Genomic DNA, 23,454 nt, shown 5'->3' with positions numbered 1-23,454 from the left:
TAATAAAATCCATACAAAAAGGACACACTGATTAAAACGGGAAAGCTCTGGTAGACTCATATTATTGGTCAAGTACTGACCTTAACCAGGACAAAGTCCTGGGTGGTGGCCAAATGGCTAAAAATGCAAATTCCAGTGGATAACTCTGGTGGAAAAAGTAGAAGCTGCTTCTGACACGGAGGAGCTGGAAAACAAATGTAAGAGGCCCAGATGGGATTTTCCCCTGTGTTTTGCTCACTCCGTCCTCTCGCGACTTTGCGAGCACTCGGGCCCCGGGACACTACTTCCCACGCGCATGCACAGGCAACCAGCGTCTGCCGCGCATGCGCAGGAAACCAGCGTCTGTTACTTCTGGGCATGCGTCGTACTCCCTACGCGCATGCGAAGACAACCAGCGTTTGCCACGCATGCGCAGGAAACCAGCATCTGTTACTTCTGGGCATGCGTCGTATAGCACGGTGCACACAGCTTCACTCTGTGTTCCACCGAGCTTACGATCGTACGCGGACGCCGCAGCCCACACGGTTCAGGTACTTTAAGTTCCCTCCCTATTGTCAATGGACCTTTCTAGGCGAACAGCGCTCTCCCCATTACTCCCGTGAGGCCTAGCCCTTGAGCCTTGCATTTGCAATCCATGTGTCAGACTCAAGCTGATCCCGGTCCTCTCTTTTTTACAGACTTTAGCTGTCTCTGCTCACCGCTGTTCTCCAGTTTCCCAAGCCGGCAATTTGGGCTCTTCCCCAGTTGTATTGCTTGGGCGCCGAGGCCATCACTTTGCAACTCCAGGTAATTTTACTGGTACACTCCCTATTTACCAACATTCTTGTCCCGAGTTATACCACAGGGGTCCCACTGATGCAAGAGCCCCAATTTCTCTTACATTTGTTTTCCAGCTCCTCCGTGTCAGAAGCAGCTTCTACTTTTTCCACCAGAGTTATCCACTGGAATTTGCATTTTTAGCCATTTGGCCACCACCCAGGACTTTGTCCTGGTTAAGGTCAGTACTTGACCAATAATATGAGTCTACCAGAGCTTTCCCGTTTTAATCAGTGTGTCCTTTTTGTATGGATTTTATTAAATTCTATATGTGGAGTTCTTTTGTATACCATGTCCTGTCATGACATTAGGTGCGTTAACCATAGCACCTCTTCCTCTTCCACAGGGGTTTCCAAATCCTTGGCTCCATGAAGAAGGCTGTGATCCACTGTCTAGCCGAAACGTCCTGGGACCATTCCCCCCTTGGGGTTAACAGGTCCCTGTTCTCCAATTGGTTTTGATTTATGTCAGTGATGTCGATCTATTTTGGTCACCCTCTAGCCTGGCTTTTGTCAGACCCATCCAAGGTTCTGTGTTAGAACAACAAAAATGTTCTGTTGATCTATGCATCAATGTGTTTTTGCTTTGTCTGAATATGTGAAGTAATGAAAATATTATATAATGCAATGTTTGTACCATTTACAGGTCTATGCAACCTTTGTTTGTTTAAAAATGAACATTTGACTGAGGAGAGTAAATAAAAAATACTCCCAGTCTTATATTAATTAAATGTTTGTGGTATATATTCTTTCTCCTTGGTACCTTCCCATCTTTCCTTTGGATTTATACGAATAAGTACTATAACAAAGGATTAGATACATATTAAATTTTATTTGCATTCCAATTACTTGCAATCAGCTTTGACTGTTTCAGCCAGGACTACCCCCCTTGTGTTTTCTCGCTAATGATAGCCCTTAGTCCTGAGCTCAGTTTGGGCTTTCCCTCCCGTATATTTTCACAAAGGTCTGCGTGGCACCAGGCCACTCTTGGCAGTATAGGGCCATAGCGACTATGCCCATGTGTGTCTTGGTCGCTCGCCTCACCCTTAGAGTGGGCTGTGTCCTCCCACGTACTTGCGCACTCTCGGTGTCATGACTCCGGTCTTTGCCTTACTCCATGGGCACCTTCCAAGTTCGGTCTGACTTCACTGCGGGCCCAGCGTCAGTTACCATCTATGCGTATTCGAGCTCCGGGCGCACGCCTCTTTGGACATCTTGCTGTCTCGATCTTGTCCCTCGGCTGGCAAAGCATAAGCGCGGCCCAGGAAGTCTGCCTTCTTTCCTCCGCTTCTCGGGTCTGTTTCTTAAAACAGGATCCTGAAATCCATTGCAGGTACCGTCTGATCCTTCCGTCAGTTATCGCTGCGGCGCGCCCATGACCCTCGATGATCCCTTTGTTCCCGCGGCCATTTTGTTTCCATTTTTCGAGTCGGGCCCGCAGTTATACAAATGGGTATAACTTTGTGTCCGTGCATCCCACATGCACCAAAAGTTCAGCGAGTACGGACCCCACCTTCATGGTCACGGATGTTAATTCACAGTGCTGGCAGGCATCCGTGCGCGCACTTTTTCCCCAGGATCAATACAGGATCGAAGGAGCTCCTCCGGAGCACTTCCCTTTACATGGCCATCCTAGCCACGCCCCTCCCCCTGTTCACTTTATACTAATAATCCCGGTCATTTGCTTGCCCCACAAACCCTACCAATCCCGTCCCTCTGATTGTCATCTTCCGAACACCCAATCTACTATGACAGAACACTACCGTTCTGTTCTTCATCCCGGTCATTCTCGTCCAATGCACAAACCTTCCCTATCCCGTCCTGTAGGATACTCTGACGCCCCCCCCCCCCCTTTTCTGACACAAGTACTTTGTCACACCCAAGACAATGGACTAATGTAAAACCTGTTTTCCTGACATGTCCCCACACAAGGGTCAGGCAATTGACTTGATCACACACACGTGAAGGCCCTTCCTTTTTTCCAAAGGGATAAAAGGTGGAGCAAGAGAGCGCAGAATGAGCAAGGCGAGCATGGCAGACAGCACGACGAGACAGCTACCACACGGCAGTTCAAGAGAAGGAGAAAGGCGGCAGGAATCGACAGAGTAGCAAGGAGAGAAGTGACCTTGCCCTTTTCGTCACAGACCCGCAGAGAAGAGAGTCTAAGACCGGGAACAATAGCACAAGTGTCTTGCAACGGATGTCAACGGTACAAAGGGCAAGCTCACGCCGATGAGCAAGAGCGAGGGAAGCTCCCGTGCCTGTGGTACCGGCTTTGACTCCAGAGCGGCCAAAAGCCAAGCGGTTCATCACAGCCGGTGAGTCGAGGGGAGAACCGGGCTGTGATGAGTCAGAATTACAGGAGTGGCACGTTTGAACCATGTTCAACGAACTTTGAATGAACTGTAGAAGTGTTAAAGGGGAGACCAGCTATAGAGGGAGACCAGCACCACATGGGTGCTAAACTCACGAGACTCTGGTTGATGTCCCCATCTGAGCGAAACTACAATTACCAGAAGGCTGTAGGAGGGGCAGTGAAATAGGTCAAAGCGGTCATACAGAGGATCAAGCATGGCCATCGGCGGACCTGATAACTGCCATGGGAACTGTCATCTCCTGTTGGAGAGGCCCAACACTGTACTGTGCTCCAAGCTCCCAATTTACCCCAAGTCCAACATGTGGGCGAGGGAGACCAAAGCTACCACACCCTGACATATTATTCAAGAACACGTCTTTCTTTTCTTGAGAACTAACCCACACCGCTTTTTGAATATGTGAGGTTTGGCAATAGGTTTCTTAGTATAGGCCCCTTTTATTTTGACACAACGCCACTAGTACTGCTTTATTTTCATTTGATGGTTGATGCTTGCTCCCATCTCAGATTTAGGTTTCGATCAGGTGCTGTTCCAACCTGCATACAGCATTCATTGTTCAATAAACACTCTTGAACTGTGATCACTTGTGTCTCTCTTACTTGTTGTCACCATGAGTTCTTCACAATCCTAACTTGGGATTAATCTTTAAACAAATTCTGCATTTTAAAGAATGCTTCAAATATATTTGTGCATAAGTAAATAAATAATGTATTATATAACTTTAAGTGTGTAAGTGTTTACTTGGATACCCGTATTTACTGATTTCATTGTACAGCTCTACAGCTCACACCATTTTAAGATAAACCTGGCTGCTCAGTCACACTACCAACTTGTGTAGTACAGGCCTATATTGAAAGGTGGGTTACCTAATACCAAGAGATAAGTCTTGTGTAGTCCCACACCAGTTGGACTGCATTCATTCTTACTTAACATACCTGACTGAGGTCATATTAACCAGTCGGGCACACCTTTGATCAAGATAACACATGTGGAGACCCTCGCCCGGATTCTTAGCTAAGGGGGAGTAGATATCGCAAATAAGACAGGTAGCAAAGTCTGGCTCAGTAGTCATCATAGATCAACCATTGGAGAAGGCGCCTGGAAGAAGAGTTTGAGGAAGAGAGAGAAGAGGAAAGCAGGCAGTTCAAGGTGTAAGTGGAGGATCATTGAGAGGGGATTTGCAGGAGAGGATGCAGGGGTTAACCAAAGATTGTTTTTAGGAGAGATTGTAGGGGTCATCTGGAAATTTGCGGCAAGGGGTGGAGGCATCACCCAGAGATTTGGAAAAGGGGGTGCACCTGTTACCTTAAGTTCTCAAGGGGGTGGTGCAGGAGTCACCCTGAGACTTTGCAATAGGAGATGTGCAATGGTCAACCAGAGATTTGGAAAAAAGGTTGAGGGGACACCCTGATATTGTGAGGGATGCAGCAGTCACCCCATGATATTGAAAAGGGGGTCCAGAAGTTACCCAGCTATTTGGAGAGCTAAGTTAACCATGCCCAAAGCGTGGAATATTATGATGGAGAAACACAGAGTAGAGCCATATGTGCCCAAAGAGATGGAGATAGAGCGATATTTGGACATGATTGTGCCTAAAGGGATTCAGTAAAAGGTTGGCAGTTGGGAGGGGGGCCTCAGGAGGGGGAGATAGACATACTGAGGGAGTGGGAAAGTGAACTCCAGAGGGGAAGAGGGAGATACTACTAGAATAAGAGGACATGGTGTCTTGATAACAGCTAGCCAGTTCAGTAAGGTTCCAGCGGACAATCCAAGTTATTTTCAAGGCAGGCACAGAAGGCTGGTGAAGGTACGCGGTGGTGCTGCAGCACCGAAGGTGTTGGAGAGTCTAAGAGGAGTTGTGAGGGCAGGGGTAGGTCAATTCTTGAGACCCTGAAGAAGGGGTTCTAGAAGGCAGATAGGGCTATGCTCCTCAAACTACTTTACTTGAACTCGAACAACATATGCCCAATGTCTTTATTTATTTATTTGGCAGTTTCTATAGTGCACCAAGTCGGAAGGCATCTAGGCTCTTTTCTTGACAGACAGCAAGCATTGCTAGTTGCAAGGGTTACAGGGTTGCATGAAAATTAAATACAGTACAATACGGTACAATACTTGGTGTTCATTACAAATTAGGTAGTTCTGAGTGGTAATGCATTTCAGTACTTAATAAATGTGGTGAGTCACGTTTCACATTACAAGTTACTAGTACGGACCAATACAGTACAATAATTAGTGACTGTGACAAGTCAGGTTATTCTAATAGTAAATATGGTACAGTACTTAGTCATTATGATGAGTCACATTGTGTGTTGCAGGTTACATAGGCAGGAGGATTCTAGTCATTGGTGCAGTGCAGTACAGGTGCAATGCCAAAGTCTGTGTGTTGCAGGTTACATAGGCAGGAGGATTCTAGTCATTGGTGCAGTGCAGTACAGGTGCAATGCCAAAGTCTGTGGTGCTGTGTGTTGTGGGAGTGAGAGGGTGGGCCTAGAGATTATTTTATTAGTTCCAGAGTAAAGCGTCTTGTTCTGAGGTGTTTACAGAAGGCCCAGTAAGAACTTTCAGATCTAAGTGATGCTGGTAGTTTGTTCCATAGTTTGGCAGCCACCACAGGGAAGCTGCTGCCACCGGAGTTGTGAAGCTTGAAGCGTGGTATGGCGAGGCAGTGTGCGTAAGCTGAGCATGTGGGCCTAATAGAATGGTTGGGTGTGAATTTATCTGTGAGATATTTGGGTGATAGTTTGTTGAGGCATTTGTGTGTCATTACAAGTGATTTAAATCGGATGCGCTCCAGGATATGTAGCCAATGAGTGTTCCTTCTGGTAGCTGAAATGTGGGACTTTTTAGGTATGTTCAGAGCTGCTCTCAGGGCATTGTTTTGTAACACCTGGAGTTTATTGATGTTCTGGACCTTAGTGCCTGCGTAGAGAGCATTAGAGTAGTCTAGTCTGGTCATTATGAGGTCTCTAGCTAAGGTCATGCATCTGTCAGATGATAAGAAAGGTCTACAGGAAGTAATGAGCTTGGATGTATAGGCTGCGGCTGATGCAGTGGCGTTGACTTGTCGAGTAAGGGTTATGACTTGTTGAGTAAGGGTTAAGGAGGAGTCCAAGTAAAAACTGAGGGTTTTTACTTATTTTGAGACCTTGATAATGTTGCCATCTATGTTAAGTGATTCGAAGGGGTTACTTAGTTTGTTGAGACAGTGTTGGGAGACTACGAGGAGGAGTTCTGTCTTATCGTCGTTGAGGCATAACCCATGTAGGGCCATCCACGCCTGGATGGTTTAATAGATTTTGTTAAGGGAATCCGAGTCAGTGTCATGTCATCCGGTGGTAGGCATGAGGATGTGGGTGTCATCTGCATAATTAGTGTAGGTGACACCAAGTTCATCAAGTGGGCCGAATAGAGGATTTGTGAATATGTTGTAAAGAGTCTGGAAGACGCAAGATCCTTGGGGTACTACGCACATAACCAGGGCAGGTGCAGCCGCTGAGAATGGAGAGAAAACTCTTATGGTTCTATCCATAAGGAAGGATTGTATCCATTGGATTGTGTTCGGAGAGAAGTGGGCTACCAAGGCAAGGTGATTGCACAGAATATTGTGATTGACGAGGTCAAACGCAGCAGAGAGCTCCAACAGGAGGACGTGCGCTAGGTTACCATTGTCTTTCAGCTCATCCATTTGTATTTGAGGTCAAGTACTGCTGTTTCCGTCCCATGTCTTGGGCGGAAACCAGATTGTCGGATGCCAAGGAGATAGTTTCCAAGTGGTTTTGAATCTGAAATTGTGAGGAGAAATGGTACTTGGTTATCTGTCTGTAGTTAGTCGGTATGTTGGGGTCTAGAGTAGGTTTTTTCAGTAGCGGGAGAACCCAAGCATCTTTAAGATTGGATGGGATGATGCCGCTTTCGAGGGAAGCGTTGATTAATCTAGTGATGTAAGGGGTCAATTTGCTTGCACAGTCTTTGATCAGTGATGCCGGGCAAATGTCACTTTGACATCTTGAAGGTTTAAGGCTGGAGATGATTTTTTCAATTTCTCTGTTCGAAATTGGTGAAAATTCGAATAGCGCGTCAGATTTGCAAGTGATTGGGCTAGGTGTCGGTTGGGCCCGTTTAAGGCTATTTTTTTTGTTTCAATTTTGGTTTGCAGGAGTGTGATTTTTTTCCATTAGGGATTTGTTGCAATGCAAGTGCTGACATGTATTTTCTTATTGTGGGTGGTTAGTCATGGTGTATAGGACTGCAGAAAGCCTTCAAACAGCATTTTGGACAAAAGTCTAGACTATTGAGAATACTAAAATACAGAACTGATTTAATTGCCCCATGTCCCCAGGAAGAGGTGGAAACTGGAGGGACAGTCACCAGCCTTTATTTCCTGTAATACCCAGAAGGATTTCCAAAGGTTTATTTGAATCTGCTTCTTTGTACTTGGTAACTTTGAACTACTTTAAAGGCCATACTGTTTTTATATATGCAATAAAGTTACAAAAGAATAGTAATTTAGTTCTTGGTCACATTTCTGACCTCCTACCTTCATTACCACTTGTATTCTCTTCATTTAGAAAGCCCACTGATGTTGTTTCTGCAGTTTCAGTGACATTGCAGAAAAAACAACCGTTGGATACCAGCTTTTTCTTACACTTAAAGTAAAGCAATACGTCCGCTACATTATGTTAAAAATAAAAAGTTGTGCAGTAGATGTAAGTGAATGAGAAATTATGGGTTTGAGTGATCGATTTGATGTTTGAGGTGGTTGACTGGAAAAGGGGAATGGATATTTTTGCTTCAGTGAGAGTACAGGCGTGAAGCAATAAACGGCAGTGCAAAACATCAGACTCAGCCTTTTCTAGAGATAAGCTGATAGGTAAGCTGATAAAACATAAATAAACTGTGTTCTGCACTCAACATCAATTAAGGCATGCGTCCTACCGGCAGCTTTTATTACCGCCATTTCCGTATGCCTCCATGGTACAAACTGCAGCAAATACAAAAAGCACAGATTTATTTAGGCAGTAGGCATGAAAATGTAGTTTTTCTGGTATCCGCCAAGATGGACACATTTGATATTGGTGGAGGTTTACTGAGTTTTATCGGTTTAAATCTAAATTGGAAAGCCTAACCATAACATATAATTGCGCCATAAACTGGCTTCAACATAGAATCTCAAATCCTTCAAGAGAAACTCCTATTTCTCCAAAAGCATAATTGCATGGGCCCAACCTGTAAGGAGGGTGTGATGGACAGTAAGGGAACCAGAGAGAGGGAGGGTCTAGGAAATGGTGAGCGTGTAGATGGTGTTTGTTTTTTTGTGGTCTATACAAGGGATTGTTTTTTAGTATTTTATGATCATATGTGAGGGTATGTCATAAGCTGTGTAATTCGCTGATATGTTGTGTATTCTTACTGTGGTAAAGTCTCTTCCTTTTCTCAACTTGCAGTAAGTGGACAGCAGAAACGTCAGGCCGCAGCAATGCCATGCCCCACATCAAGACATATCTGAGACTTTCTCACGACTTCCAGAAGATCGCATGGTTTTTAGTGACAAGGTAAAGTAAGGCAATTAAATGTTTCTGGGACTCTCATAGAGTTTTGTATCTGTCTTTAACATGGTTTTCATGATGTGCAACCTAGTGGTGAATGCAGAATAGTTTTAAAAAATACTTGTTTTTGAGAGCAGCTAGTATGCACCAGCAGATTATATGTCAGTATTTGATTTCCAGATTTCCTGCTGGGAAACCTAGCTGGGGCAGGGGTCTGCAACTCCTCATAGGCCTTGGACCACAACTGTCATGATCTCTCGCCACTGACTATGCTGATTAGTGCTTCTGGAATGTGTACAACATTTGCAGACCCATGCCCTAAGGTACTGAATTCTATCTGCCTCGAGTGTGTATCTTGTCAGTTAAAAAACAATCTATGAATGGAGTTTGCCCTTTCATTTAGTACAGGGAGCTGCAACCTATGGCTCTCCATGTGTTTCCTAATACGACTCCCATGATCCCTCACCAATGGCTATGCTGGATAGGGCTGCTGGGAGTTGTAGCCCAAAACATCTAGAGAGCTAAAGGTTGCATATTGCTGATCTAGTGTTTGGAGTGAGCTCTGGAATAGATTCTTGGAGTGGGTGAGGGGTGAGGAGAAGGCAGACCTTGAATTGTATTCCCTGTAATCAGATACTTACATACATGAGAAGAGATTTATGCTCATTTGAGTACTTAATTTAAGACTGGGAAGCCCCCGGCCCACAGTCTCTGGCATGACCTTGTTACTTGGTGAAAGTCGAGACCTCTATGAGGTCACCACACAGGAGCTGGGACCACTAGTCGAGGCCCGAGAATTCATCTTGTGCTTTTATGTCAGCCGGGCACTAGGCTCCCTCTTTCACCGCTATCCTTACTCCTACAAAAAGCCAGACAGCATTCATACCTAAAACAGGCCGGGCCACCTGGTCCTCCTCCATTGGGTCCCTGTCCCACATGACTTGCACCAGCCTTTCTCTTACCGTATCATCCCAAGCATCCTTCAAGCCTGGGGCCTACTGCTATGGACTCCTATGTCAAGGTCTACTCCTGAATGGCATGTTTAAGCCTGCAAGGGCCAAGGCCCACTGCCCCTGCTCCAACTGTCTCCTCCACTCAACAAGGTAAGCACCACCCCACGGTGGTCCCTAAGGACTTCACACTTCTCCATCCTCACTCTTCTCCTTACAATCCCTCTTCTCACTGTGCTCTGGTCAAATCTATTCCTCCTGTCATCTCTCTTTCTCTCTGATGGGCCCTCAGCTGACCCTCTGATAGGTCCCAGTAATCCTCCTCCCCTCTCCTATCCACTCTTTCCCCATTCCTATCCTTCTTAAACCCTCTAAACAGCGCTCTGGGCATATCCCTTTCTTTTGCCATATCCTTTGCAACTTTACCCCAATTGTCACCCTTTAGTAACTCCTCCCTCTAACTTAGCTAACTCCTTAACCGCGTTGGGCTTTACTCAACGCATACTCCACCCTATGCACACCAATGGCTGCATACTCGACTGGCTAGCGGACCTGAATTGCAATGTCACTGTCACCTGCAATACACCATGCCCCTTCTCGGACCACAATGTGATACCCTTTACAATACCAGCACCTAGGCCAACGTCTACTCCCAACAGACCCTAGGGTCTGCACCCTAACACGGACCTCTAGGAATATAACTGCGACCAGCATCCTGCTATTGCTGGACATGATCATTTTCCTACCAGCGCCTGCTGATGACCCTGCTGCTATGTTCGATATTTACAACTCAGCCATTTCCAAGGCCATCAACACTGTAGCTCCGCTCACCCAGCAAAAAGCCAAACCCCTATTGCACTGTAAACTCCTGTTTCACACCTGACCTGAAAGCCTTACGTCTGAAAAATCGAGAGTCCAAGACCAACCAGAGTAACGCCCCTTCAGAGTCCAACAAAGCGCATTTCGCTGCTACAGCAAAAACTACAAAAACGCACTGCTCCAAGCCAAATAATCCACCTACATGGATACATGGGGTGTCCTTCCCTGGGTATTTCACTGTTTTACTGTCAATTTGGTAAAAGAGACTTATGTCCTTGTCAGGAGGGGTACACTAGAGAACACTTCAAGTGTAACATATACGTTATTTGTAACCTTATTAAACATTAGAGTACACAGGTTTTCATAAATATGACCAGTCTTTATTAGTGGTCTTGAGCTGTTCATAAACTTAAAGTAAAATATTCTAGGTGGTATAAGCAGCACAAACTCAATGGTTTGAAGTGCTTATTAGTGAGCAAATCCTTCACCTCCAGTGACCTGTGTAGTACAGTAGTTACAATAGATAAGTCACATTACAGCAATCTATATAGGTACATAGTTGCAGAAGCCGGGCACAAAAGGGTGGCCTAATCAAATCCACCTACAACTTAAGAATTGCCAATGTAACTCCAGCTCTCGTGAGCTCTTTGCCATTTTACAGGAATTAGAAACCTCCACGCCTTCCCCAACCCGCTGCTGCAAAGACAGGTCCTGGTGTGTTAATATCCAAAATGCCCTGTTGGACAAACTGGTCTCGCTCCAGAAGAAGATTCTATTAAAGAAAAACACCCTGGCCTCTAGCTTGACGGGTAGGGGTAGACGCTGCCTTACGCCCCACTACACACAACTCCCCAGCATTCAACTTTAAACCAATTTCGGAAGTAGAGACCATACAATGCATCAAACGTCTTAAACCGTTGCGATGCCAAGGGCACATCTGCCCAGCGGCAGTGATTAAGGACTGCGCTGAAGCACTTGCTCCGTTCCTCTCTTCGCTGATCAATGCCACGTTCGCCACAAACACAGTACCATCCTAAAGGATGCATGGGTTCTCCCCTTTCTGAAAAAACCTACTGTAGACCCGGACATCCCTACTAACTATTGCCCTATTACCACCGTCCCTTTCCTCCTTAAAAAACTTGACAGAGCAGCTTGTATCCAAATCTAATCCTTTTTGGAAGTGAAGAACCACCTATATCTAGGGCAATCAGGGTTTTAGACGTGGCACTGAATCGGCCCTATCAGACCTAAAAAATCACAAACACGCTGGCAAAGTATCCATACTACTTTTACTGGACCTGTCAGCAACCTTTGACCTTGTAGACCACCAAATCCTTTGCCAACACCTTTCTTCAGCAGCTCACTTCTCTGAACAGGCCACTGCCTGGATCTCCTCTTCCTATTTATTAGATCCTTCAGGGTCTTCTCTGATAAAGCCCCACCCGCCCCAATTTCCTGTGGTGCTCCCCAAGGCACCTGTGTCTCACCCACCCTGTACAACAAATTCACCAAACCTTAATTCAACATCCTAGATGACCAGGCCATTTCCCACACAAATTATGCGTACAACATGCACATTCTCCTGCCCCTCTCAGGTAACTACACCACTGACTCTAACACATTGCAGGCCATCTATAAAACCATCCAAGTGTGGATGGCCTCCAACTTGCTTTGCCTCGACGACGACAAGACCGAAATCTTCCTGACTGGCACACAAACCACTAAGTCATTTACCATTGATGACATCACTATACCAGTTTTAAACTCTGTCAAAACCTTGGGTGTTCACCTAGATGTTACCCTGTCACTAAACAGGCAGGTCAACGCCATTTCATCTTCCGCTGCTCATATTAGGAAACTGATTACTGCCTGCAGACTCTTTCTGTCGGCAGACAGCTGCCTCCCTATTGCCCAGCCCCTCGTAGGGTCTAGACTGGACTACTGCAATGCTCTATATGCAGGCACATCCGCCTGGAATCTCAATAAACTGCAGATCATATAGAACAATGCCCTCAGGGCTGCTTTGAATATCCCAAGGCGGCATATTTCAATGCAGCTAGAAGAAGTGCACATTGGCACGACATGCGCGAGTAGATCATCTTCAAAACTGGCTATTACTCACATATGCATTGCAAACACTGCACCGAGATACTTGTCACAAAAAAATCTTAAAGGTCCAGTCAACCAGACTTACACAGTCGCTCTACACCAACTAACCGGTTCACCCCGGGATTCAGACTTAGGAGAGCAGGTGGACTGAACTTCCCGGTCATCGCTTCTAAGAACCAGATCACCCTTCCCCAAAACATTAGCTATGAACAATCATATTGGGTTTTTGGAAACACCTTACAACTTTGCAATTTGCCCTCGAGGCTCTATTGCTTGGACCCCCCTCAATAAGACTCTTTCTCCCATGTCTCTGAACAAACGATCTCTGTAATGTGTTTTGATGTGTTATGATGTTTGCACTTATCTAACCAGCACCTTGATGCCTATGTGTTTAGTGATCTCTATAAATGCCAAAAAATAACTCTTTATCCTCCCATTCCCCAACCAAAATCCCTCCGGTTCTCTGATATAACCAGTCATTCTGCAATAAAATGTTATATCTCACAGACCACTTTGACTTCCATCACTTCAAACTCTATGAGATGCCCATCACTGAAATGGGGATTCCCCCTTGTAACTCCGGTTGCCGAACTCACTTCCTTTTCCCACTCCCCTAATCTAACAAGAAAAGGTGGTGTGTCGATCGGATGGTTAGTAAGGGTACACCATCGGCCCATATTGCCCCCGCCCCCGGCATTCTCCCACTTCCTTCAAACGCATATCTGTCCAAGCCCTCATTCTTCATATCTACTGCTTACCTGGCACTCTGCATCATTCCTTCTTCTCAGATCTTGATCTATGGGGACCTCAACCTCACCAATATGACTAACGCCCATTGTTTACTTCTGCACTCTGCTTGTCTGACCGCTCTCTGGTATCCAAATAACTTTAAAACAACAAGAATCTTATTGGATATATTGATTAAATACTGTTTTCCCGGACAGGATGAATGAAGATCTCAGCCCGCATAGTTTTTTTTTGTAGGTCACTGACAATACATTTTTATATGAAATATGTAGTGCAGTGAGGCAAAATAACAGTAAAAGTGATGAACACTGTATAGAATGTGATTACTATTTCAAAATATGCACTATACCATGATGGCTATTTTTTTTTTATGTATTGAACATTTGTATGGCACCTGTACAGCAGAAAGTGTTACCAGGCGCCAGTTGGAAACTGGCGCGTGGAAATGCCCATGATTTTCATATGAAAGATGTAGTGTGGTGAGGCAAAATGACAACAATTAAAGTTATGAATATTGCACAGACTTTGACCACTTATTCAAAAATATGTACTATGTCATAATGCTTATGATAAACTGTATGTTGAAGTAACACGACAGGAATGAAGACAGAAATTTCACAGGAATGGGATCATAACTTTGAAACAGGCGTTGAGTTTTGGAGTTTTTGTTATTGAGCTTTTCCTCTTTGCGATGTTTGCCAAACTGATTAGAAAGTTATTGTTAATTTGTTCCATGTCTTCGTGTAACTCGACAATATATCTATTACTGAGTACCTTTTGGTATTTGTACCATACAATGTATACCCTTTTGATTTGTAACTAGAGATATATCTTAGATGCAATATACATATTTGTAAAATATGCAACAACAGATTTTCAAAGGTGAATTCCTTTTTACGATATATGGTGGGAAACAGAGTTACTATAGGTTGATCTTCTAATTGGCAATGATCATCATGGTATTTTACTTATAACATGATTGATGTTTCTTTGTTCTTGGATAACCAGTTAACTATACATATCTACTATTCTCATTGCAAAATAATGTTATCCTTAAAGATTTGAGATTAGATAATATTTGTCAGATATGAAACAAAATCTGTGGCACAAAGTGCTCTGACATCTTTTTTATTCTAGAAGTTGACCTGGCACAGATATTATCTGGTTCTATGAGCTAAGCATGTACGCTATTTAATGTCAACATTAGTCACTGTATTTCATGGAGCTTGGTAGATAAATACCAGCACAGATAATTTAAGATATAATGTTACTTTATATATGTAACGAGAGTGAGCTTTGCAGGTACATTGAATTCAGTTAGTAACAAGACACAGATTTATATGCGGATGAGAACGATGACCATTCAATATCATTGCTAACATACCACTTATCAAAAATGTATACTTTCCTACCAGGTGAGTCTTTAACAGATCTAATCTGAAGAATGTGAATTCAACTTTTAACGTGCAGTTACAGCAAATGAGTTCAGATTATCTATGACGTTATGCACGTCAATTACTTCTTCATCAACAGAATTGTAGGTATAGCTCACTAGTTTGTTCTGTTTCTGTCTGTGTGAGCATTAGTACAGTTTAAAATGCATTAAGCATGTCCATGAAGAGAATTCTCTACATTTCTGACTTTTGCACTCGTTTCACATATGTTTCAGTCGGCTGGCTGTAACGTGAAAGCACTTGCGTGTACTTTTCACTAATGAATACATTGTTTCGTAGTCCGATGCATGTGATGATGCAACATGACATTCTGACGTAACACGTACTAGACGTCTGGTTTGTGCTTATGTGGCTTTACCACGTTGCACTTTGCTGTATGTTACTGACAAGTCATCTATGCACGTATGTGCAAGCACAGCAAGCCTACTACATTGTGGAAGGAGTGTTCCGTAAAAGCTCTGTATCAGTTTTGTCCTGATTGAGTGTACATCAGGTTACTGGATGATGCCTATTAATTGATACTAAGATACACTTATATATATATATATATATGTTTTTTGTTGGTTGTTTATCTGTTTTTTTCACCTTAAATAACCTACGCACTGCTATTCAACTCTGCTCCATAGATCCCATCTTGCTGTCCTCCATTCAGAACTGTTTTGCTCCCTCTGTTGATCCCCCTCCCCCTGATCACTCACTCATCAATTTCATTATCACCTTCCACCACAACTTGTGCTCCTCCTTCATTATCAATAAAAAGAAAGTTTAAGACTGATTCCTCGCTATCATACATTGACAAGTCAAGACATTGGGCCTCATTACACGTTGTGCGGTAAAAACCTCAAATTACCGGCATGGCGCTCTTAACCTGTCCGCCCTCGCAAGAGGGCACTAATAGCGTACCATTACGAGTACGCGGACACGAGCATAGCGCCATGCCGGTAAAGACCCTACCGCCATGCCGTTAAAGACCCAAAAAAGTCACTTACCGCCCTCGACGAAAGTGCAGATTGCACCTCCGCCCTCATGCTGCATGCAAATAGCGGTCACCGCAATTAGTGGTGACTGTTAAATTGTGGAAGCGGAAATAGCGTCATCGCACAGGAATGGGAAAGAGCACCGCGGCCATCTTTAAAAACACAATCCATTGCCATCCTCTGCCCCCTGGACCTGTTTGGAGTAGGTTGCAGTTGCAAATCATCAGGGACACCTTCAACATGCCCAAGGCATTTAAAAAAAGCACTGACAGGCAGCGCAAAGAAAAATTTACATCAGAGGAGTTGAATATGCTGACCCAGACCCTGGCTGACAATGCCGAGGTTGTCTTTGTCAACGACATGCGGCGGCCGACACTACTAAAAAAAAAAGGCCATCTGGGATGAAGTTGCAGTGAAAGTCAGGTGGGACGACCTCACACTGCGGGTGAGGGGCATCCTTGCCGAAAACCACCGAATAGCCAATGCAGGTGGAGCCGGTTCACCCATCAAACTAAAGGAATGGGAGGAGACCTGTGGAAACCTAATCACAGTGGAATCCATTGAGGGAGTAGGCACTATGGAGCAAGGCGTGGGAACCACTTCGGATGGAGGTGAGTGCACACATGACAGGATGCTATGTGAATGTACTGTTCCCCCCAAATGTGAGCCCAGAATCCTCTCATGCATGGACACACATCCACACATGCATCCATCCCTGCCCATGTCAGTGTCAGACCCAAACACACACATGCACACATCACCAGAGACAAGTGCCAAACACAACCATGCATGGATGAGGCACTGAACTGACACATCACCTGCATCCACAACTATTAAGTCCCAATAGCCACAACTGCATTATTGATGTATTCTGCATGAAGTACATAGAAACGTAACCAATGCCATCCCCCTTCTTGTCCCTGACAGGCTCACATACAGACGGTGAGGATGCCGCAAATGCATCCCAGGCACTGCCTACAAGTAAGAGACCAAGGGCACAGGACTCTGAGGACACCCCCACGACAGCAAGGGGCAAGGGGGGAAGGTTCCACCTGATGAGTGTCAAGCATCGGAGGAGTGCCACTGCCAGGATAGAAGTAGCCACACCACTAACTACAGCCCCACCACCGGAGGTGAACCCACAACCACCAATACCAGCCACCGAGGGCCCACCATCAGTTGCGCCAAGCTCCGCAGGAGAGGCAGCCGCCACTGCCCCCCTATCTGATCTTGAGGACACACCAGTTGGCACAATGGAGATGCACACCCCAAGCCCCCCTAGAATCCCTGAGCCAGCACCATTCCAGACACCTGGGTCTGATGTTACTGGTGAGGACAACATTCTAGCCATAATGTCCCCCATGGTGGCTTCACCTGCTGTCATGGATGCATCTGAGGGCACAGCAGCCACTACACCATCACCCAGCACTACCCTCGAGCTGGCCACCATCCGGCAGCGTCAACAGGAACTAACTGTGCAGGTTGGCCAGCATGTTGAGGAGGCTGCCCATCTCAGGGAGGATATTGTGGAGACGGCAAGGCACTCCAGTGAGAGGATGGAGGCCTGTACTGACAGGCTGTGTGAGGAGATGGGCAGACTTAGGGAGGTCCTCACTCGAATAGCTGACACAATGGACCGCCACTTCACACCACCAGGACAGTCTGCCACGTCGTCATCCGCCGGTCCAACGCAGACAAGCCCCCTCCGCCGCTCAACACGCACCACCAGGCGCATGTCTGGCCATCCTCCAAATGCTGCTGTAGACAATGGCCAATAGGGGGTTAATGGCGATTCTTCTGCGTGCATGGGCCAACGCAAACATGGCAGACACATGAGGAACTGTTGTGGGGGGTGGGTGGAAGGGTGTTATGGGTCTGTTGTGGGGGGTGGGTGGAAGGGTGTTATGGGTCTGTTGTGGGGGTGGGTGGAAGGGTGTTATGGGGGGTGGGTGGAAGGGTGGTGGGACGTTTTGGGGACATGCAATTTTTCATCTTTCCGTTACTTAATACACTGGTGTCGGATCAAAACACAGGCTTGGACATCTTCATTGTTTTTGTGTACTTTATTAGAGACAGGGTTCAGACCTAACGACTGCTTTGGCGGCTGGCTCCATCATCGACGACCCTACAACCGCCTCGACGAACAATGACTGCAGCCTACACAGGCCTCACCGGGCCATGGCCCTTCACAGTAGGGAGAATGGGGAGGGGGATCCTACACTTCTATACCTTTAGAGAATGACTCTTCTGACCCTTTCATCACTGTGCTGCCTTTTCCACTCACCATGGAAAACACACCATTTAAGTTCTGCCCATTCTGTAACAGCAAATACCCATGGAACGACACGCACAAAGTGTGCAATCACTGTCTGCCGAGAGTCCACCCCGAAAAGAACTGCAAGTCTTGCTGACTTTTTTGCCCTAAAACCCTGAAGGTCTGTCGAACTAAACGCTGGGGCTCCCACGCCATGCAGGCCGAGGCCACCATTGACGTGGTGGGGGAATCCAGTGAAGGCATCATCGACGTCCTAAGTGAGGCTGAGGGCGATCAGGGTTCAAAGGAATCCCATGTGCGTGTCCCTGGCTCCAACAAGCAGGCCAGTGTTCCTGTGATGGAGAAATCACCCGGTGGCAAAGGCACTTGCACATCACCCCACACTAAACACACAACACACGGCCGGATGTCGCCATGTCCTCGACCGTTCATAGCCACGCAAAGGAGAGGTCCTCCAAGTCATCCCTGTCCCCTGGGTCATTGTGTTCGCTGCACGACAGGTCTCCTAAACAGAAGCTGACCAGGCCCGTTTCAGACACCGCACCTAAAAAGGCCCTCCATTCATGCACAGAAGGGCAAGCATCGAAAAGCATTTTGGCGCCCCCTAAAACTTGTCTAAAATGAGGGAACGCATACAAATGCATGACCCAGCCACACTTTTAAAATCCAAGACATAGAAAACACACAAATCCTCAACACCCCATACCTTCCCAGCCCTCTACCTCACAAGATAGTGGCTGTAAGGAGCCCTCTAAGGACACCCTTTCAGGGGCCATGCATCACAAACAATCTCAACCCTTACAAGTCAATCATACCCCCATAGTCATCTGAGTGGACCCCAGAAAGTTTCGATAGGGTCATGAGGAGAATGTCCTTTATTGTGGATTTCATGGACCACCACCACCTGCCAAAGTGCACATCTAGATACATCACAGGCCCTTGCTACTCCTCAGTCCCTTGACACTTCAGTCCCCCATGGTGGCTTCACCTGCTGTCATGGATGCATCTGAGGGCACAGCAGCCACTACACCATCACCCAGCACTACCCTCGAGCTGGCCACCATCCGGCAGCGTCAACAGGAACTAACTGTGCAGGTTGGCCAGCATGTTGAGGAGGCTGCCCATCTCAGGGAAGATATTGTGGAGACGGCAAGGCACTCCAGTGAGAGGATGGAGGCCTGTACTGACAGGCTGTGTGAGGAGATGGGCAGACTTAGGGAGGTCCTCACTCGAATAGCTGACACAATGGACCGCCACTTCACACCACCAGGACAGTCTGCCACGTCGTCATCCGCCGGTCCAACGCAGACAAGCCCCCTCCGCCGCTCAACACGCACCACCAGGCGCATGTCTGGCCATCCTCCAAATGCTGCTGTAGACAATGGCCAATAGGGGGTTAATGGTGATTCTTCTGCGTGCATGGGCCAACGCAAACATGGCAGACACATGAGGAACTGTTGTGGGGGGTGGGTGGAAGGGTGTTATGGGTCTGTTGTGGGGGGTGGGTGGAAGGGTGTTATGGGTCTGTTGTGGGGGTGGGTGGAAGGGTGTTATGGGGGGTGGGTGGAAGGGTGGTGGGACGTTTGGGGACATGCAATTTTTCATCTTTCCGTTACTTAATACACTGGTGTCGGATCAAAACACAGGCTTGGACATCTTCATTGTGTTTGTGTACTTTATTAGAGACAGGGTTCATTGCGTGATTCTAAACATACACCAGTGCATTACTACCCATATCCATGTGACAGTACCAAAACATGTTCCTCAGAATATTTGGTTGATCAGATGCTGTCTCACAGCACGTCTCTCCTGCCCATCCCCTCTTGCAAGACCTGCATCCCCTTCACCTCCGTCCTCATCAACATCATCATCCTCATCAGGTTCTTCTATTTCAACATCAGGGGGCAGTGGCACATTCCGTCTGATACACATATTGTGCAGCATGGCACATGCCATGGTGATCTTGGCCACCTTCTCACGGCCATACAGGAGAGCGCCACCAGACCTGCTAATGCACCTAAACTGTGACTTCAAAAGGCCAAAAGTCTGCTCGATCACGATGCGGGTATGGGTATGTGCACGATTGTATTCCTCTTTGTGCCTGTTCTGTGGGTTCCGTACAGGTGTGAGGAGCCAGCTCTTCAGGGGATAGCCCGCATCACCTGTATGGGGGAACGAATGGGGTCCTGTTACTGTTCACCTCAAGAGCGGCCTGTTCATATCACACAAATTGACATTGCATTGTGATTCAAGTACACAGTCAACAGCATACATGCAGATGGTCCGTGTGACAGCAATGTGCAAGGGTGAGCTCGACCCTGCAAGTAGACATGCCCCATTATTGCCTCTAACAGTAATTGACATGTCCTGTGTGAGGCGAGGTCTTAGGTGTCCCTGGGCCCAGGCAGATTTGGTTCCTCACTGTTGTTGTACTGCCATTCCAACATAGATGTTGCCATGTAGTGAGGCATCACTTCAGTGGTGGTAAAGGTGCGTGGCAAAATGCTATGTCTATGGCTGATCCCTTTGCATGCATCATAGGGCACATTGCATTATTGATGTTGTGCTGGACTGATTCAGGATGACTATCTTGATGGCACGTATGAAATCTGGGTATTTTGTGGCGTGGAATGTTGTGCAATGTATATGTGGATGGATGTTTGATGTTACTAGACCTGAAATGTCACCTGTGTTGTGTAGCTCATACTTGCATGTCGTTTCATCTCAAGTACGTTGCGGCCTTCCCAGATGGACATTGGCGTACATCTGTATGTGCATTTTGCAGACAGACGACAAGCTACACCCAGTTGGAGTATGTATTCCCCCCCCAATCACACCCAGTTGGAGTATGTATCTCCCCCCCAATCACACCCAGTTGAAGTATGTATCTCCCCCCACCCCAATCACACCCAGTTGGAGTATGTATCTCTCCCCCCAATCACACCCAGTTGGAGTATGTATCTCCCCCCCCCAATCACACTGCCATGTGCTTGCCCTGCTACTCACCAAGTAGCCACGAACGTTGTGCGGTTTGTCGCTCCATGTAGCGTGGGATAGTTGAGTTCCGCAGGACCATGGAATCATGGGTTGATCCGGGAAATCGGGCACAGCAATGTGTGATTATCTTGTTGGCGTCACATACCATTTGGACATTGATGGAGTGGAATTGCTTCCTGTTTCGGTAGACCACTTCATTGCGATGTGGATCCACCAATTCCATATGTGTACAGTCGGGGGATGCCTGCCAGTGAATAGAAGCCAACTTTGGTGTTTGCAATCTCCTGGGCAGTCCGTGGCATGGATATGTGTTCAGGTGCATGCTTCAGGAGGGCATCGAGTACCTGATTCAGCGTGCATGAGAATACTGGTTGGGAGATGCCATGCATCTGGCCCACTGTATGCTGGTAGGTGCCTGTGGCCAGGAGGTGGAGCACAGCCACCACCTTGAATAGAGGGGGGGATGGCAGTTCTGATGTCTATGAGGCTCACAATGTCGTTGTCTATCATGTCCACGATGCTGGTGATGGTATCCCGGTCAAGACGTTACAGGGTGTATATCTGCTCAGGGGTTAGGTTAAATGGACTGGCTCTGATCCTGGGGATTGGTGGGTGCCTCTGTGGTATGATTAGGTGCCGTGGTGGTGCTTGCTGTGCCTGTCTTGCCCTCCTCCTCTTCCCCCTGCGTCTCCTTTGTGCTGCCTGTTGTTGTTGCAGCTGTCCTCCAGCCCATGTAATGCTGCTAGTATTGGAACCATCTTGGTGTGGGAAGGGGTGTGTGAAGGGATGTGGTGTGCTCCTTTTGAGCTGCCACAGTCTCCATTGCCTCCACCTGTGCTGATTGTGTCCACCTGTGGCAGGTGGGAACACTGCTCAGTTCTCTTAACGTGTGGTTCGCGATGCCGGTATTTGCGCCATGGCGGTAAGGGGTTTTGGGGGATTTACCATGCCGCTATTGGCATGTCCACTCGCCTTGTGATGCTGTGCTAATAGCGGCATGGCGTAATTTATGGGATGGTGGGTCGCTCGCACGAGGACTGGCCGCTTTTAGTGGCACCGTACTTAGCGGTGCCGCTAATAGCGGTGAGTCGGGTCGTAATTCGCATGGGGATTTAACGTTACCGGTATTCCATTACCGGTAATGTTAAATCCCTACCGCCTACCGTGTAATGAGGCCCATTCTCTCCAAGCTCTCGTTCTCTCACTTACCCCCTCTGCCAAACTCACCTTTGTTGAGTTTGACACTGCTCTGGCAACCCCATTTGACTATCCCAATCTATCATGCATATTCACTCCATCGGGCCCTGTGTTTATAAAATAAAGCTCCCTCCTTACCCTCACTACTGCTCAGGACTTTGCCAAATTCTTTTGCAGGTCTTGTGAATTCTTAAATATCCCACTAGACCTGCAGGGCGAGTTCCTTAGTTTCATACTTGTCCTAAGAAGAATGCCAGCACTTTACGTAAAACTGTGCAATGTCCCCATAACTGCACTTCATATTTGGTGCAATGCTGTCACCCAAAGGCCAGCCATGCAAAGTGAAACTTTTATTTGACATTTACTGCAAACAAAGTATCAAACATCCACATACATGCCATCAAGGTAGAGTACCATGCAAAAGCTACTCACCCTTCATAAAATCTCCTTGCCAAAGGAAGTGGGCTAGTACATTTTTCAAGCCCTGTCTTACCACATGGATCTAATAGCACCTCTATGCTTGCATCCTTGCAAGTTATCCAGGACTCTCAGGCCATGCTTTCACCCACAAAAGCTGCTCGACATCCATCAGCTGATGTCTTTACCTCCTACTTCTCCAGGTCAATTAAAATGACAACCTGTTTTTCTTCTATCACAACTTCTATTCTTCTCTTCTCCTCCCTTCACTCCACCATCTCTTCTCTATCCTTCTCACCCGCCTCCCCCAATGAGCTTGTACCCATCCTTCCCTCAGCCGAGCCATCGTGCACTCCTCTTTATTAATTTGCACACCAATTGAGCAAAGAGCTTGCACCTATCACCTCCTCTTACCTATCCTCCCTCTTTGGTGTTTCTCTTTGTACAGGTAACTTCCTAGCCTGTATAGAATAGCTGTACCCCCCTAGCAAACAAAGCAGACCCCAATCATCCCTCATTCTGCAGACCTGGCTCTCTCTTCCCCACCACTCCAAAATCCATGAAAGCTGTCTTTAATTGCAAATGTTTTTATTATTTTATAATCTCATACATAAATAAAGCATACTTTCGATAACTCTTAGGCTGTATTATAATAAATAAAATAATATATATCTGACACCTAGTGGTAGTGGCAGAGTATTACATGATTTGTTTTCAAAATTCAGAATTACTATCCCTAGTGTGACGTCCACTGTACCAATGGTCCTTCACTC

The 23,454-nt window shown here is 46.5% G+C and overlaps 1 protein-coding gene across 2 annotated transcripts in view; it reads left to right on the top strand.

Annotated features, from left to right (window-relative positions):
• TDP1 (tyrosyl-DNA phosphodiesterase 1) overlaps positions 1-23,454 on the top strand; it is a 1,670,976-nt gene that overhangs the window by 869,956 nt on the left and 777,566 nt on the right. For both annotated transcript variants that reach the window (XM_069637461.1, XM_069637460.1), the window contains exon 13: positions 8,638-8,745. In XM_069637461.1, coding sequence (XP_069493562.1) covers positions 8,638-8,745 — 108 coding nt within the window. The remainder of the gene's footprint in view (positions 1-8,637; positions 8,746-23,454) is intronic.

The sequence above is a fragment of the Ambystoma mexicanum genome, chromosome 14 (assembly GCF_040938575.1).
Source record: "Ambystoma mexicanum isolate Mex_15411 chromosome 14, UKY_AmexF1_1, whole genome shotgun sequence".
Classification (NCBI taxonomy): domain Eukaryota; kingdom Metazoa; phylum Chordata; class Amphibia; order Caudata; family Ambystomatidae; genus Ambystoma; species Ambystoma mexicanum.
The sequence above is the reverse complement of the archived record's forward strand: the minus strand, read 5'-3'. Positions and strand labels throughout refer to the sequence as shown.